The sequence below is a fragment of the Neospora caninum genome, chromosome X (genome assembly GCF_000208865.1).
Source record: "Neospora caninum Liverpool complete genome, chromosome X".
Lineage (NCBI taxonomy): Eukaryota > Apicomplexa > Conoidasida > Eucoccidiorida > Sarcocystidae > Neospora > Neospora caninum.
The window spans coordinates 2,172,389-2,185,794 of record NC_018396.1 but is presented as its reverse complement, the minus strand read 5'-3'; the positions used below and the strand labels follow the sequence as shown (position 1 = coordinate 2,185,794).

Sequence of the window (13,406 nt, the reverse complement as noted above, 5' to 3'; positions counted from 1 at the left end):
AAAAAGTTTGCCTGCTTCAATGTGCGCATTTAGGCCCAAAGTTCACTGCACTCCGCGAGTTGCTTTACGGTTTATGCAGGGTGTAGGTCCACGGCAGGTTTCTTACCCACCGCCTCAGCCAACGGCGATTGAATTGCCTGGCTGTGGCAGGCGCGTTAGTTTGTATCTCAGACCTCCATCAGAGCTTGTGGTAATGCACGGACTTTACAGGACGACTGCGCTCATTCAGTTTTCGGGAACCCCCACGGAGACGCCGCAAGACTTATGGAAAGGAGAAACAGAATACACTCGACGAGCTAACCGTGTCGCGCATCCCCTTTTCGAATAAAACAGACAATACACTCGACGGATTACCACACAAATTCGGTCGACGGAAAACACCCTTTCTCAAACGCGACCTGTTTCCAGTGTTTCCCTTCGCCGACTGCTACCCCGCCCGATCCTATATATATATATATATATATATATATATATATATATATATGCTCATATAGTGGTGTATGATTATGTGACTTCAATGTATGTCCTCCGGTCTGTGTTTTCCTGCGTTTTTATTCTTCGTTCAGTTTTTGTGGTCTTCCCTCTCCCTGATAGGCCACCCAGTCAGTTTAGAAAATCCATCTGGCGAGTGTTTTGCAATTGTGCCGAATTTCCATCGGCACAGGTCCCTTTATTTTCGTCCCTCTGGCTTTGTTTTTTTGGATGATGACGAAAGCATTCTCGTCGAACTTGATGTAGCTGCCATCTTTCCGACGGGTTTCCTTTCTCCTTCTCACAATCACACCTTTCGGCATCTTTGGGGCGGTACATTCGGGGGTTTTGTCACGCACCGATACGCGGATGCGCGCACCGATTTTCCCAGTTCCATACTTGTTCCTGATGCCAATAATGCACGCCTTGATCACACCGGTGTTATCCGCACACCGCACAATCGACTGCCTCCACAACCCCAGACAGAAATTGGAAAGGGAAAACATTTTGTCACATGTAGGAAGTGAGAAACGAAGCAGTCGACGAAGCCTGCATTTCCGCTCAAACAGCTCCAGTCCAAACCAGCGCAGCGTCTGCTCTTCCTCAACTCATGCCAAACGATCCCAGACACCGTTCCTGGAATGCGGTAGCAAGAATCTCTGGCTGTTTTTCTCCACGGCTCTCCATAGAAGCGAGGCTGAACAGAATCTGAACAAGGGATCGTGCTTGTGCAAGCGCTGTGCAGACGGGAAAATCAAACACGAAACTCGGCTAATGCCGAGAAAATCTAACAGATGCAAAGAGGAGACAATAGAGTAAATTCGCTCCTGAGACTTCGCCCTGGTCACACAGGATTCAGGTTTTCCATCGACTGTTCGTGTCAACGACTGCATGCGTGTGTACACAGAGAACGACCGCTGTGTTTGTCAAGTGAAACGCCCTGGAAAAGCGAAACGGAACAGCTGATTCGTGAGACTTGATGAAACAGTAATTAATGACCGCAAAACACAACTGTAGAGCGAGAGAGCCTCGCGTTCTCGCAAAGTGAAAAACCTCGAATTCGCGCTCTGAGGAGAGAACATCGCAGTCCAGAACTCTCAGTCGTCAAAACGCTTCACTCTCCGTGGTTCAGTCACTCCCCTCATTCAATGCTTGAAAAGTTATTAATGATTTGGAATGCCAGGAAAACAGACAGTCACTGAATCTAAAAGTCGAACGAGAGGCCAACGGGAACCGCCGGCGGTCATGTGCGCATGCACGAAGTCGACATTCTCCAGGCCGGAGCCGGTTGTGCTTGTCGGGTAGGTAAAACGCGGGACGCGCCAGTTTCTTGTAAGTGACATCCTTTCTGGGATATAAATGGTTTTCCCTGCGTTATTTTCTCCCTATTCCACACGTTTCAATGTCTGGGACAAGGAAATAGAATCAGTCTTACCGCAAAACAAAAACGAGCACAACACTATTGGTGGACTGACCCGGGGTCGTGCCTCAGAGCAGGCGACCTAAAGAAGTCAGCTAGGGTATCGCGAAGCCGTGAGGTGGGTTTTCGTGAAAAGACAACTCTAGCTAGGTTGGTATTGAACAGAGAGAGCTAGAGAACGCGTTCCCGTTCAATGCGTCTTCAACGACATCAAGCAGGGACAGCTCGAGGCTTCATTCCCGTTCAGTGTGGACTTTTAACGACAGCACTCCGCACACTCCTCAAGAGTCGCAGACTGCCTCGTCCACGCCGAGGCCAGCCGTAGATCAGAGACACTGTGTCACCTTTCGGAACTCACCGCAATTTGGAGAGGCCTTCGCAATTGCCTCCTGCTCACCGTTTCGAGCTCTCCTGCATTTGAAAGGGCTGTGGTTCTGGTACTCGTCCCAAGAAACTACCGTTACGCGTAAACTGGGGAGTCGCCTCTTGTGTTGTGACGCTCTGAATGTGAAACGCGAGTTGTCGATACCGTCTAGACGATTCCTGCGAGAATCTTCCGCCGCCATGCTTACAAATAAATAATTGGTTTAACCCTGCGACGGTCTCGCTAGGGGAGCCCCTTCGCCCCAGACGGGCTCTTTTTCTGCCCCTGACCATTTATTGCCGTGCACAGGTCTCTGACCCGAAAAACCGGCTCCGGGGTTCCACATCAACAGGCACGGCTACAGGCAAACTCTGTGTTTCTCTTCGCGAACCCGTAGATTCGGATACCTGATCTCTCGTGATGTTCTCTCTGAAAGCGAGAGCAGTCGGTCATTCGCGTTCGAGGAGTCTCTCTGACACGCAGCACGGCCGCTGCAAGGGGGAGAAATCGTCCACGGAGACGTTTCCCGCCTGGGGTCAGCTCTTCTGTGTCAAGATTCTGCTAAAACGGGCGCTGACCACTCCTCCATATGCGGATCAGAAGGCCGAGACAGCTGGTAAATTTTTGACTGTGAAGAAAGGCTCGGTTTTTACTCAAGAAGAAGTAAAACTGTCCTGCTGCCTGACTTTCACCACGACGTGATTTACAGTCAGAAAAGGCGAAAGAGCCGACCGACTTTCCCCTCGCTTTCCCCAACCCCATCCGTTCACTGGCCACAGAAACAACCTACGCAACCACTGACCTCGTACGACCCACAATGAATCGGGATCTTGCCACTTGGAAGCTTCCCTCTCCAAACGGAAAATGCACAAGTGTACGTCTAGCAGTTTCACACAAGCTCGTCGTCTCGTCCAGGTGTCTCCAGCGGCTACGCTCAGGCACGACTGCCTCGATTCAGGTCGCCTGCATCTTCTGTCGGACTTTCCAAAGCAGCCACATCTCCCACTTCGTCGATCACCTCGGCGGCGAAGGGGTCCGGCGAGAAGGGATCTGTGCAGAACATACTCCCCGCAAGACGTTTCGAGCCTCAAGGCCAAACCAGGCGCAAGGATTTCCCACGAACTAACGCGATCTCCTATTTCCTAGTACCATCAGGTTCTGCTTTAGTTACTCAGAGTGTCGACGCTTTGTGGCCCGTCCCACAGAAAGCATGGCGTTTGAGCGAGAGAATGCCAACAACTCACAAAACTACACGACACAAGCGGTCCCTGTTACCCACCCAGTCGCTTTACACCAAAATCTGCATGCGGGCATGCACAGAGCACACGTTCTTCCCCGCCTCTGTGAATGTGTCTGCGTATTTCGGAAGAGGAGCTACACATACGCACGAGTGGATCAATGCCTGGCCCCAGCTGCAAGGACAGGGAGACAGAAGATACCCCACGATGGACGTGAAAACACAGGGGGACATGATCACCCCATCATAGCGTGCGCGGAAAAGAGACTGTGTGCTTCGCTATTCTTCGCGCTCACCATTTGCTTCATACATGGGCGAAGTCGGGGAGTATGTCCCACCCCTTGCAGGTGCGTGTGCGTCGTCATAGGAGGGCGAATTCGCAACGTTTGGCATCGGCGAGGTCGGCGAATACGCAGCGGGCGAAGACGGCGAATACCGAGGAGACTGGACCGTGAAGCCTGAGCACAGAACGCCAGCCACAGAGAGAGAGGGGCAAATTCCCGATCGCCTTCGTCCACATGATTTCGCCCTTTCTCCCTTTCTCTCTCAGCGCCCGCCGGAAGCTCTCCGCGCCGATACGTGGACGGTTTCCCTCGTTTTCCACCACGTTTTTCCAGAGACGTACTTGGCGAGAGAGGCCCCTGACCCGGCGCGCCTCCGTAGCTCGGGCTCTGAGGAGAGTACGGCGCGAACGTCGGAGAGTACATGGGCGAGGTTGGCGAGTAGCGCGGGGAAGTCGGCGAGTAGGCTGGAGAGAAGGGCGACGTCGGAGAAGTTGGGTTGCTTTGCTGTACGGGGGACGTCGGCGAGTACGACGGAGAGGAAGCAGAGAAGTGAGGCGACATCGGATTGTTGCTCGGCGAGAACGGACTCAGAGGCGTCTTGCCGTCTCCCGGACCGGCAACTGGCGACGTCACACTCAGGACAGCGGACGTCGGCGAGTAGGCGGGAGACGTCGGAGAGTAGCTCGGCGGCGACGAAGGCGAGTACGAAGGAGACAGTGTCGGCGAGGTAGGCGAGTACGAACTTGGGCCTCGAACCCTGCCGTCGCCAATTCCCCCCGGAGAAATCACCATGTCCACGGCGCTGGAGCTTCCGTCGTTCCCCTGGAAGTACGCGGACTGGGGCGAAGACGGCGAGTAAGACGGCGAAGACGTTTCAAGTGCGCTGCCCAGAATCGGAGAGGTCGGGGAAAAGACGCCTCCGGGAGGCCCCGCGGACGGAGAGAGGGGACTGTGTGGATCTCTCGGAGAGAAACACGACAGCGGAGACAGCGGTGAAGTCGGCGAGCGCGGCGTTTGCTGCGTAGGCGAAAACTTCCCACCGAGCTGCTGAGTGTCGACACCTGCATGCGATCCGCCGAGCGCAGTCGGCGACAGAGGGTTCGTCGGACTCGTCGCGAAAGACGTGTAGACTGTCGAGAAGGGCGTCGGGGAGAAGACCGAGTTCAGTTGGTGAGGCGAAGGCGTGAAGGAGCCGTCAGGAGTGATCAAGTGACCGTCGGCGGCCGACGTCGGCGAGCCGCCGAGGAGTCCCCCCTCTAAGTCGCCTCCCGCGCCGCCGAGACCGTCGAGGTTGTGCGACGCGTCCTTCAGCTTCTCTTCATCGATCAAAACGTCGAAGTAGCCCGTGCCCAGCGGGCACAGCTGCCCCATCATAATGTTCTCGGTGACTCCCTTCAGGTGGTCTGCCTCGGCGAAGACGGCAGCCTCCATCAAAATTTCGACAGTTTCCTCGAAACTGCACTTCATCAAAGGCCCCTTGTCGATACGGTTGATTCCGTGGCGCGTAATGCTCATCAAGTAGCCCTTCTGCGTCATGGTGTCGCACAAAATCGCCAAGTGGCGGTAGTTGACGTAGCTGCCGTCGAACGAAATGACAGCTCTGAGCTCCCGAAGCAGCGCGCGGCGAACCGCCTCGATTCCCAACACGTGGAAGATCTCGGTCATGTCGTTCGAAGTCGTCCTCGCGTGGTCCACCATCGGAATGGGCAACACATCTTCCAAGTTGCAGCCGTCTGTGTCCAACACCCAGTTGTTGGTCCGCTCGAACTTCCCCTGCAGCGCACCCCGAGAGAGAGACAGGCAAGCACACGTCACCTGAATCGCGAGGCACACACGACGCGTGCGAGACCAGGAAGGCAACGCTCGCGAAACAAAGTGCAGGAAACGACATGGGTCAACGCGAAGAAACTGCCCTCGCTGCGCGCTCCCGCAAAGCCATGCACCCGCGCCAGGCTCTTTGCCCGTTATATATACTCCCCCCGGGGCGAGAGAGAGAGAGAGAGTGCCTGGGATTGGTCTCGGTTCTCTCGGCTGACCCCTCAAACAAAAAGAACGGCTCCCCGCGATGGCTGCTCACGAGTTGGACATTGTAGACCGTTCGAGCTTCTTCCCGCATGTACACTTTGGAGATGTTGGTGATGCCGCGCAGCGTGATGCCGGCGAGGCACTGGACCATCAGTTTCTGCAGAAACCGGTCTTCCGCTTCGGAGACGTCGTCTTCCTCTTTCTCCTCGCCCTCGCCCACGCCCGGCTGGTGCTTGATGCGGATGCGGAGCACCAAGTCGTCGCTGTTGTCGTCCGTCCAGATGCAGTCTAGCTCCTCGTTCGGGAACTCCGCGTAGATTTTCTCGCCGATCTCCTTCATCGTCAACTTCTTGTCAATCATCACTTTGCTGGCCATTTGAATGCGCAGCAGCCAACGGCCCAAGTTGTTTGGAAGCTCGTCGTCGTCCGGGAACTCGTAGTAGTCGTGCACCCACTGTCGATCCTGCGGGATGATCGTGTCCGTCGGGTCTGGATCGTAAATCACTTGCGACACGACCGTGACGCGGTCCAACGTCGTGTGCTCCAAGTGCGTCTGCACAGAGAAAAAGACCGACGCAAAGAGCAGAGAGGCAGTGACGCACGAAACACGAAGCAAAAACGAGGGCAGAGAGAGCAGGAGAGAGATGCAATCGCGCAGGCCATCGAAAGACGCGCTCCGCGAGGAGAAAGAAGAGACGCCAGCTGTTCGCCTCCGGCGTTCCGTCCCCTCAGATTCCAGTGTCATCGCGCACCTGGACGTCCTTGGCGCGCTCCTGGTCCATGGCGATCTCGTCCTGCAGATACACCGTGAGGGACGGCGTCTTGACCTGTTTCGCGACGTTGATCAACTCCTTCAGCCTTGGAACACCAAGCGTTACGTTTTTGCTCCCGACACCAGCAAAGTGGAAAGTGTTGAGAGTCATCTGCGTCGCAGGCTCTCCGATCGACTGGGCTGCAATCGCCCCTACGCACTCGCCGGCGTGCGCGAGGGCGCGGTGGAACTGCCGCTCGACTTCTCCGAGAAGCCACTGCAAGCGCAAGAGAAAGAGACCCAAAGAGTCAGCGACGCCGGGTGCATGCGGAAACCTCACTTCCGAGTCAAGTCCCATGCAGCCTCTGAGGGTGACGGAGAAACGCCCTCCCACCAGTCGCTTCGGCGGCCCACAAACATCTCCCGCCCGTACACATGACAGAAAGGGTTCTCTTGCGCGGCTGTTTCCCAGCTTCCACTCGTCTCGACGGCGAGATAAGGTGCACACTCAACACGTCTCAGCCTCTCTTCCCACTTGGCAGAGCTGCGGCGGTTCAGCGTACCTGCAGCGCCTTCGGGCCGACGCGTTCGCGTTCGAGGAGTCGCCGCGAGTTCAGCACCGTTCGCAGATGGGCCTTCATGAAGATGGTGGCGTTCTCTTGCACTTCCGCGGAGATCGCGTCTGCGTTCGTGGTCTGCTTGACGACAACCAGTTTGTCGTTGAGCAACTCGTTGACTTTCCGAGCGATTTCAATCGGACTCTGCTTCCGCGAGTTGTCACCGCTGGGGAACTGCGCCTTGGCGAACTCGAGCAGCCGCAAGATGTTGATGGGGATGTGTTGCTTCGTCTCGCCGTCTTTAAAAATGTGGCGACACAGTCGGTTCTTGTCTTCGCGGATCGCCTCAAATTCCTCTTCCAGAGGCTGCTGCAACTCAAAGTCCGTCAGGATCTCGTTCCGCATCTCGTCCGACAGCCAACCCTTGCCGTAGCTCTCTTGGTCAACGTCGTGCCGATACAGCCGCTTCAGCTTCTCGTTGTCCAGCGTCATCAGCTCGACCGTCTGGTCTTCAACGTACTCGCCACTCATGCCGTCCTCGCCGTAGAGAAACTGCAAAACTTCGCAGATCGAGTTGCGCACCGTCCTGTCGTAGTACACCATCACGTCTTCCATGGCTTTCATCAAACGCCGCTGAATGTACCTGAACGCAGGAACATAGCCGAGACAAAACGACCTCGCGTCCACGCTCTCGTGCGCGCCTCGGCGCATGCACTCGACACCCAAATACAAGTCCGTTGTCAGACACACCAAGCACGTCGGCACAAACGGATGCCTCGAGTCGTCGGTAGACACTACACGTGCAGGTGCACACGAACGCTCGTCTCGCACTTCCATTATACATGCATATACAGCTGTAGACACAAATTAATACACACGTACTGGTCACACGAACACTCAGAGCTGCATACATACATATATACATATGTATACATATGTATACATATATATATATATATATATACATATACGTATACGGGAAATTTCCACTGCACAGAGCCCGTTGCTCTTTGGTGGCGCATGGGTGTCCCTCGGGCTCTGTTTTTTGGCAGGGAACCGGATGCGTTTGTGTCTGGCGAGTGTGCGCGCGTTCGCGTCTTTGAGTTTGCCTCGCTCACCCTGTCTCTGAAGTTTTGCAGGCCGTGTCAATAATACCTTCCCGACCACCCATGGCGTGAAAGAAGAGCTCGTGAGGCTCTAAACCGGAAAGGTAGCTGTTCTCAACGAAGCCGCGACTCTGTGGCGAATAGTCGAATTTGTGGAAGTGCGGCAGCGAGCGCTCATTGAACCCGAAAGGAATACGCTTCCCCTCGACGTTCTGCTGGCCGACACAGGCCATAATCTGGGAAATGTTAATGGTGCTTCCTTTGGAGCCCGCCAGCACCTGCGCGCGGGGGAACAGCGCAAAGGCACACAGAGCACACTGAAGTGAAGCAGTTCCGGCCGCCTGCGAAAAAAACCTTCCCAAGTGTCCCCCGTGTCGGCGCCCCCAACGCGCCGCATGTCGAGAGAACCGATTCTCTCCCTTTTCTCGCGCCGCGCGTCGACCGAATCGATTCTCTCTCCCTTTTCTCGCCGGCCGTCTCTTCTCGCCAGTCGTTTCTTCTGGATGTCTCTTTTCTCCGTCGTTTTGTCCGTCCCCCTGCACAGCGGGGAGTCGCGTTTTCTCCGGGTCGGTTCGTTTGCGCGGCTCTGTTCTTACCATAGCCATGATGTTGTTGGATTCGTCGAGGCTCTCTGCAGCGACTTTTCCACTGCGTTCGCGCGCGCTGTTGAGCTCCTTGTTGACGCGGGCCTCGAAACTTTCTCGCAGACTTTTTCCGGGCTGCGATTCCAGGCGGCCGCGGTGTGCGAGGCGAATCAACTTGTCGACTTCCTTCTTGGCTTGGTCGAGAATGTCTCGCACCTTCTCGTTCGTCTCCTCGTTCGCGATGATGTCTTTACACCCGACGGTGAACCCCTGATGCAGGAGCCAGTAGTTGGTCAGCTTCTGCAGCGTGGACAGGAAGTCCTTCGTGCGCTCCGGGCCGGCCTCCAGCCAGAGCAGGTGAATCAGAGACCCGCTGGCAGATCCGACGATCTTCTTGCAGATCTTCCCCGCGAGCAACTCGCCCTGGCGGATGATCACCCGCTCGTCCCGCTCACTTATGAACAGGTTCTCCTTCTTCCGATCCACGAGGCCCGCGCCCACGTCGCGCTGCATGTTGATCCGCGTCTTCGTGTTGCCGCCCGAGACCGAGGAGTCGAAGAACAGCAACAGAGAGAACAGCTGCTTCCCCGTCCACAGAGGCACTGGACGGACAATGGCCGGCGGCGGGACCACGCCGCTCCAGTACGGAATCTGCAGCAGGATGTTGTACACCATCGGCTTGGTCAAGAAAGTGTCCCGCCGGGTGAACTTGCTCACCGCCAACAAGGAGTCCTGGACACACACACACACGGGAGAGAGACCGCGCAGCAGCCAAAGAGACAGGCAACTCGTGGAAAACCCCGCGAGAGAGAGAGAGGCCGCCGAGCCGGACTCTCGCGTTGCCTCCAGAAACGAACTCGACGCGAGAGTCGTGGGGCCTCGGAAAGCAGAGAGGTCGGCGCGAAGGCAGGAAGACAACGACACCGTCTCATCTGCGCTCACCCCACAGAAAAAGAGGACCGTGACAGGGAGAGACAGAAAAAAAGTCACAGCACGAGAGGCCTTTTGAAAAGGGGCACGAGGGAGAAAAGGAAAAGCGACGCAGGCAACATATGCGGCCGCTCAGACGGCAGAGTCTAGGCAGTCACCCGGGGGAAAACGCCGGCTGAACTCCCGGATGGAACTCCCTTTGAAATCGAATCGCTCGCCCGAACGTCCAAAAGCTGTCGTATCTCAACTGCGGGCGGCCTGCAGTGCCGACCCAGAACAGAGAGAACGTCTCTCGCCGTCCTCTTTCTGTCTCTCCGCGCACTCGCCTTTCGCCTTCTCTCGTCCCTCGCTCTCGACTGCCGCCCCCGCCGCGCGCAAACCCACAAGCTCTCCCCACTCGGCCTCACCTGCACGATTCCCATAACCGGTTTGTTTCCCTGCGGCGAGACGATTTGCTTCGGAACCTTCATCAAGTGCTTGATCTCGGCGCGCGTCTCCTCGCTTTGCGCCAAGTGCAAGTTCATTTCATCTCCATCGAAATCGGCGTTGTACGGAGACGTGACCGACAGGTTTAGTCGGAAAGTCGAGTATGGAAGAATCTTCACTTGGTGCCCCATAATCGACATTTTGTGCAGCGAAGGCTGTCGATTGAACAGCACAAAGTCGCCGTCTCGCATGTGGCGCTCCACCCGATACCCAACCTCCAAGACAACTTCGCCGCCCTTCTTCGCGTGACGTAAATCGAATCTGCGAGGCGCACGCCGCAAAGAAAAGGGAAGGAAATCCTAGGCCGCAAGCGGGCCACACAGCCACTGTGCGCCAGCCTCCTTCGCGGCAACGAGAAATCTCCACTCAACGCGTCTTCCACCCCCCCCCCCCCCGCAACGCGCGCACGCAACCCTCTCTGCAGGTGCATTCATATGTCTTCAAAACTACAAAGACACGAATCAATATATATATCGACAGGCGATTGTTATACAAGACGTACGGACGCAACGGCCTACCCACCGCCCGGTTGTGTGTACCGGCACGGGTGGAAAGAGACCTATACATATATATATATGTATATATGTATATGTGTATATGAATACGTGTGTATACGTAAAAGGGTGAAGTATTGTCTGTGAGGGAATATTCACGGGCTTTGCCAAAGGGAGACGAGCGGGTCTTTCTCGGCCCTGCAAGAGGGACCCGAGTGCAAAAGAAACTCGTCCCCGAACGGGAGAGGAACTCGTCTCTGTCCGGCGCGTTTCGCACCTGCTGCCATCATCTCGGATGACGTATTTCGCGCCTGGCCAGTCGAAAGGGCCTGTCTTGACTAGCTGCCGGAGCTGGCCGATGTTGAGGGGCGTCACGAACTCTGGGTAGGTCAGTGTCATGGCGATGCTCTTGGGGACGCCGACTGTATCGATAGGAAGCATCGGATCTCCTGCGAAAACGCGACGGCGAGGAAGAAAGGGCGACCTACTCTGGGAGCGAGACGAAAGAGAAGTGGCGATGCATGCACACCGGGCGGCGTGAGTTCTACTCGCGCAGAGCGCGAAGAAAGACGAAGAGCGGCCAGTCGCCCATACAGCGAAAAGAGGCTGCGGCAGAGAACCAAGAGAACGCGGTAGAGTCCGAAGAACCCGTTTGGCCTGTTGCCGCGAACCGACGGGACTAGGAGCAAAACCTCTTACCCGTGATGACGGTACGCGCCGAGAAGTCCACACGCTTTCCCATGAGGTTGCCACGGAGCCGTCCTTCTTTCCCCTTGAGCCGGGCGCGAATCGACTGCACGGAAAACGGGGAAAAACGCGCATTTTTCGTGCACAGAACAGTCCCCAGCTCGCCGAGTTGCTCATGAGTCCACGTGGCGCCGTCGCCAGAGGGTTTGTGGCGCTAATCTGCCTCTTTTCTGAGTTTGCTGGTCCGAAATAAAAGTCGAGAACACACCCGAGTTCCGCGCGGCGCTCTTTCCCACCTTTATCGGTTTCTTCCCTCGCGTGGTGGCGACCGGCATGCCGGGAATGTCGTTGTCGAAGAGCGTCGTGACGTGGTACTGGAGCAGCATGACCATTTCCTGGAGCACCGCACTGGGAACGCTGTCGCCCTGTCTCTTGAGCGAGAGGTTCGTTTTGACGATGTCGACGAGCTTCAGCGTCAAGTCGTCCTCGCTTCGCGCGCTGCCGTACTGCACAGACGGCCGCACAGCGAGAGGCGGGATCGGCAGCGTGGAGAGGATGAACGACGCGGGGTGGGCTCTCTCGGGGTCGAAGCCCATCATCTTGAGGTCATCCTCGGAAATGCGCCGAAGCACCGTGTAGGCCTCTTCCGCCGCGAAGATCCGCCGGATGTCTTCCGCGACGTCCTCGTCGCCTTCCTCGCGGTTGTCAGGGAACAGGACCATGATGTTGGGCCCTTCCTTGAAGTAGCGCGGTTGGACGCAGCCGCAGCCGCCCTCGCCCTCCTCCGCGAGTGGCGCGGGAGCCCCGTCCGTGGGAAGCGGCAGGTAGCCTTCGCATCGCTTTCGTCCGGAGCAGGCGTCCAGGACGTGCTTCAGACGCCGCGAAGGCGACCGAATCTTCAATACCTGCTGCATCTTCGGGTCCCGGCGGTCCACGAGGAGCTTCCCGCAGGCGTAGCAGACGCATCGCAGGACTCGAAGGACGGCGCCGAGGAAGCCGTAGTGGTAGACCGGCTTCACAAGGTTCAGGTGGCCAAAATGCCCTGGGCAGTTCTTCACATCCATGTTGCAGGTGCGGCACTGCTGCCGGTAGTCGAGCGTCCCGAGACGCAGATCGTTCAATCCGTTCGCTTTGGGCATCCCGTGCTCGTACAGTTCAGACGTCGTCACCTCGCAGACAGACATCTTGCGAATTTGCTCGGAAGAAAACACTCCAAACTGAAGTTGATCCACCCGCTTCAGCGGCGCCGACGAGTACAGCGCTGCGGACGACGAGAGAGACGACATCACGGCGAGTAAAGAAAACACACAGACGGGGAGACCCGAACGGAGAAGCGAACGCGAGGGGAGTGGCGTCAAGCTGCGAAACCGAGAGAAAGGACCTTCGAAAAGGGAATGTCTGCTTGTGCCCCGGACGCGACGCGTGGTGCGTTTGCGGAGAACGACGGACTCGGTGCGAGTCCGCCGGGTGAGTGTGTATGTACACTCGTGGACACGTGGGGGCTGCAAGAAGACGCAGAGGCGCGGGGAAAGGAAACTAAAGACCAAAGCGCACGGGGAGATCCGGGTGTCTTTTCCCTGTTGAATGAGGCAAGCCCTCTGGAGGGGCGCTGGGGGGCTGGGCGTGTGCAGCCCTGATGCTTGCGACCGAAACAGCGGAAGTTCGGGGAGACCCGGAAGCAGTCAGACGCCACACACAAGGACTCGAGAGGAGTTCCGTCCACGCGGGAAACACAGGAAACGCGCCGTTTACAGAAAGCAAAGGAGAGACAGGCGGGGGAGTTCAGGCCTGCGACAGCGCAGCGACGCCGTGTGGACGCCCGGGCGAAAAATTCGCGGTTTTTTGCAAAGCCTCCAGGCGGCGGGCAGAATGCTGCAGGAAACTACGACAGACACTCTCTGTACGACCTGAGGTCTTACAAGCTGGCGAGAGAAGACACTAAAATCCGCGGAAGTTCTTCCCCAGAAGTCCAGACGAACTGTGAAAACAGCATGCAAACCGCGAGGGCGG

The 13,406-nt window shown here is 56.7% G+C and overlaps 2 protein-coding genes across 2 annotated transcripts; both read right to left on the bottom strand.

Moving 5' to 3' along the window:
* Positions 1-608: 608 nt before the first annotated feature.
* NCLIV_047450 (putative ribosomal protein L14p/L2 domain containing protein) lies at positions 609-977 on the bottom strand (the record flags this gene model as incomplete). Its single annotated transcript, XM_003884296.1, has 1 exon — positions 609-977. One exon carries the CDS (start codon positions 975-977, stop codon positions 609-611), a length of 369 nt encoding a protein of 122 aa, XP_003884345.1.
* A 2,212-nt stretch (positions 978-3,189) lies between these two features.
* Positions 3,190-12,682, bottom strand: NCLIV_047440 (putative DNA-directed RNA polymerase II largest subunit; the record flags this gene model as incomplete). Its single annotated transcript, XM_003884295.1, has 12 exons — positions 3,190-3,305; positions 3,789-3,950; positions 4,118-5,549; positions 5,854-6,354; positions 6,554-6,829; positions 7,116-7,752; positions 8,228-8,493; positions 8,812-9,531; positions 10,137-10,476; positions 10,987-11,158; positions 11,409-11,502; positions 11,693-12,682. The coding sequence occupies 12 exons, from the start codon at positions 12,680-12,682 to the stop codon at positions 3,190-3,192; spliced, it is 5,706 nt and encodes a 1,901-aa protein (XP_003884344.1).
* Positions 12,683-13,406: the final 724 nt, after the last annotated feature.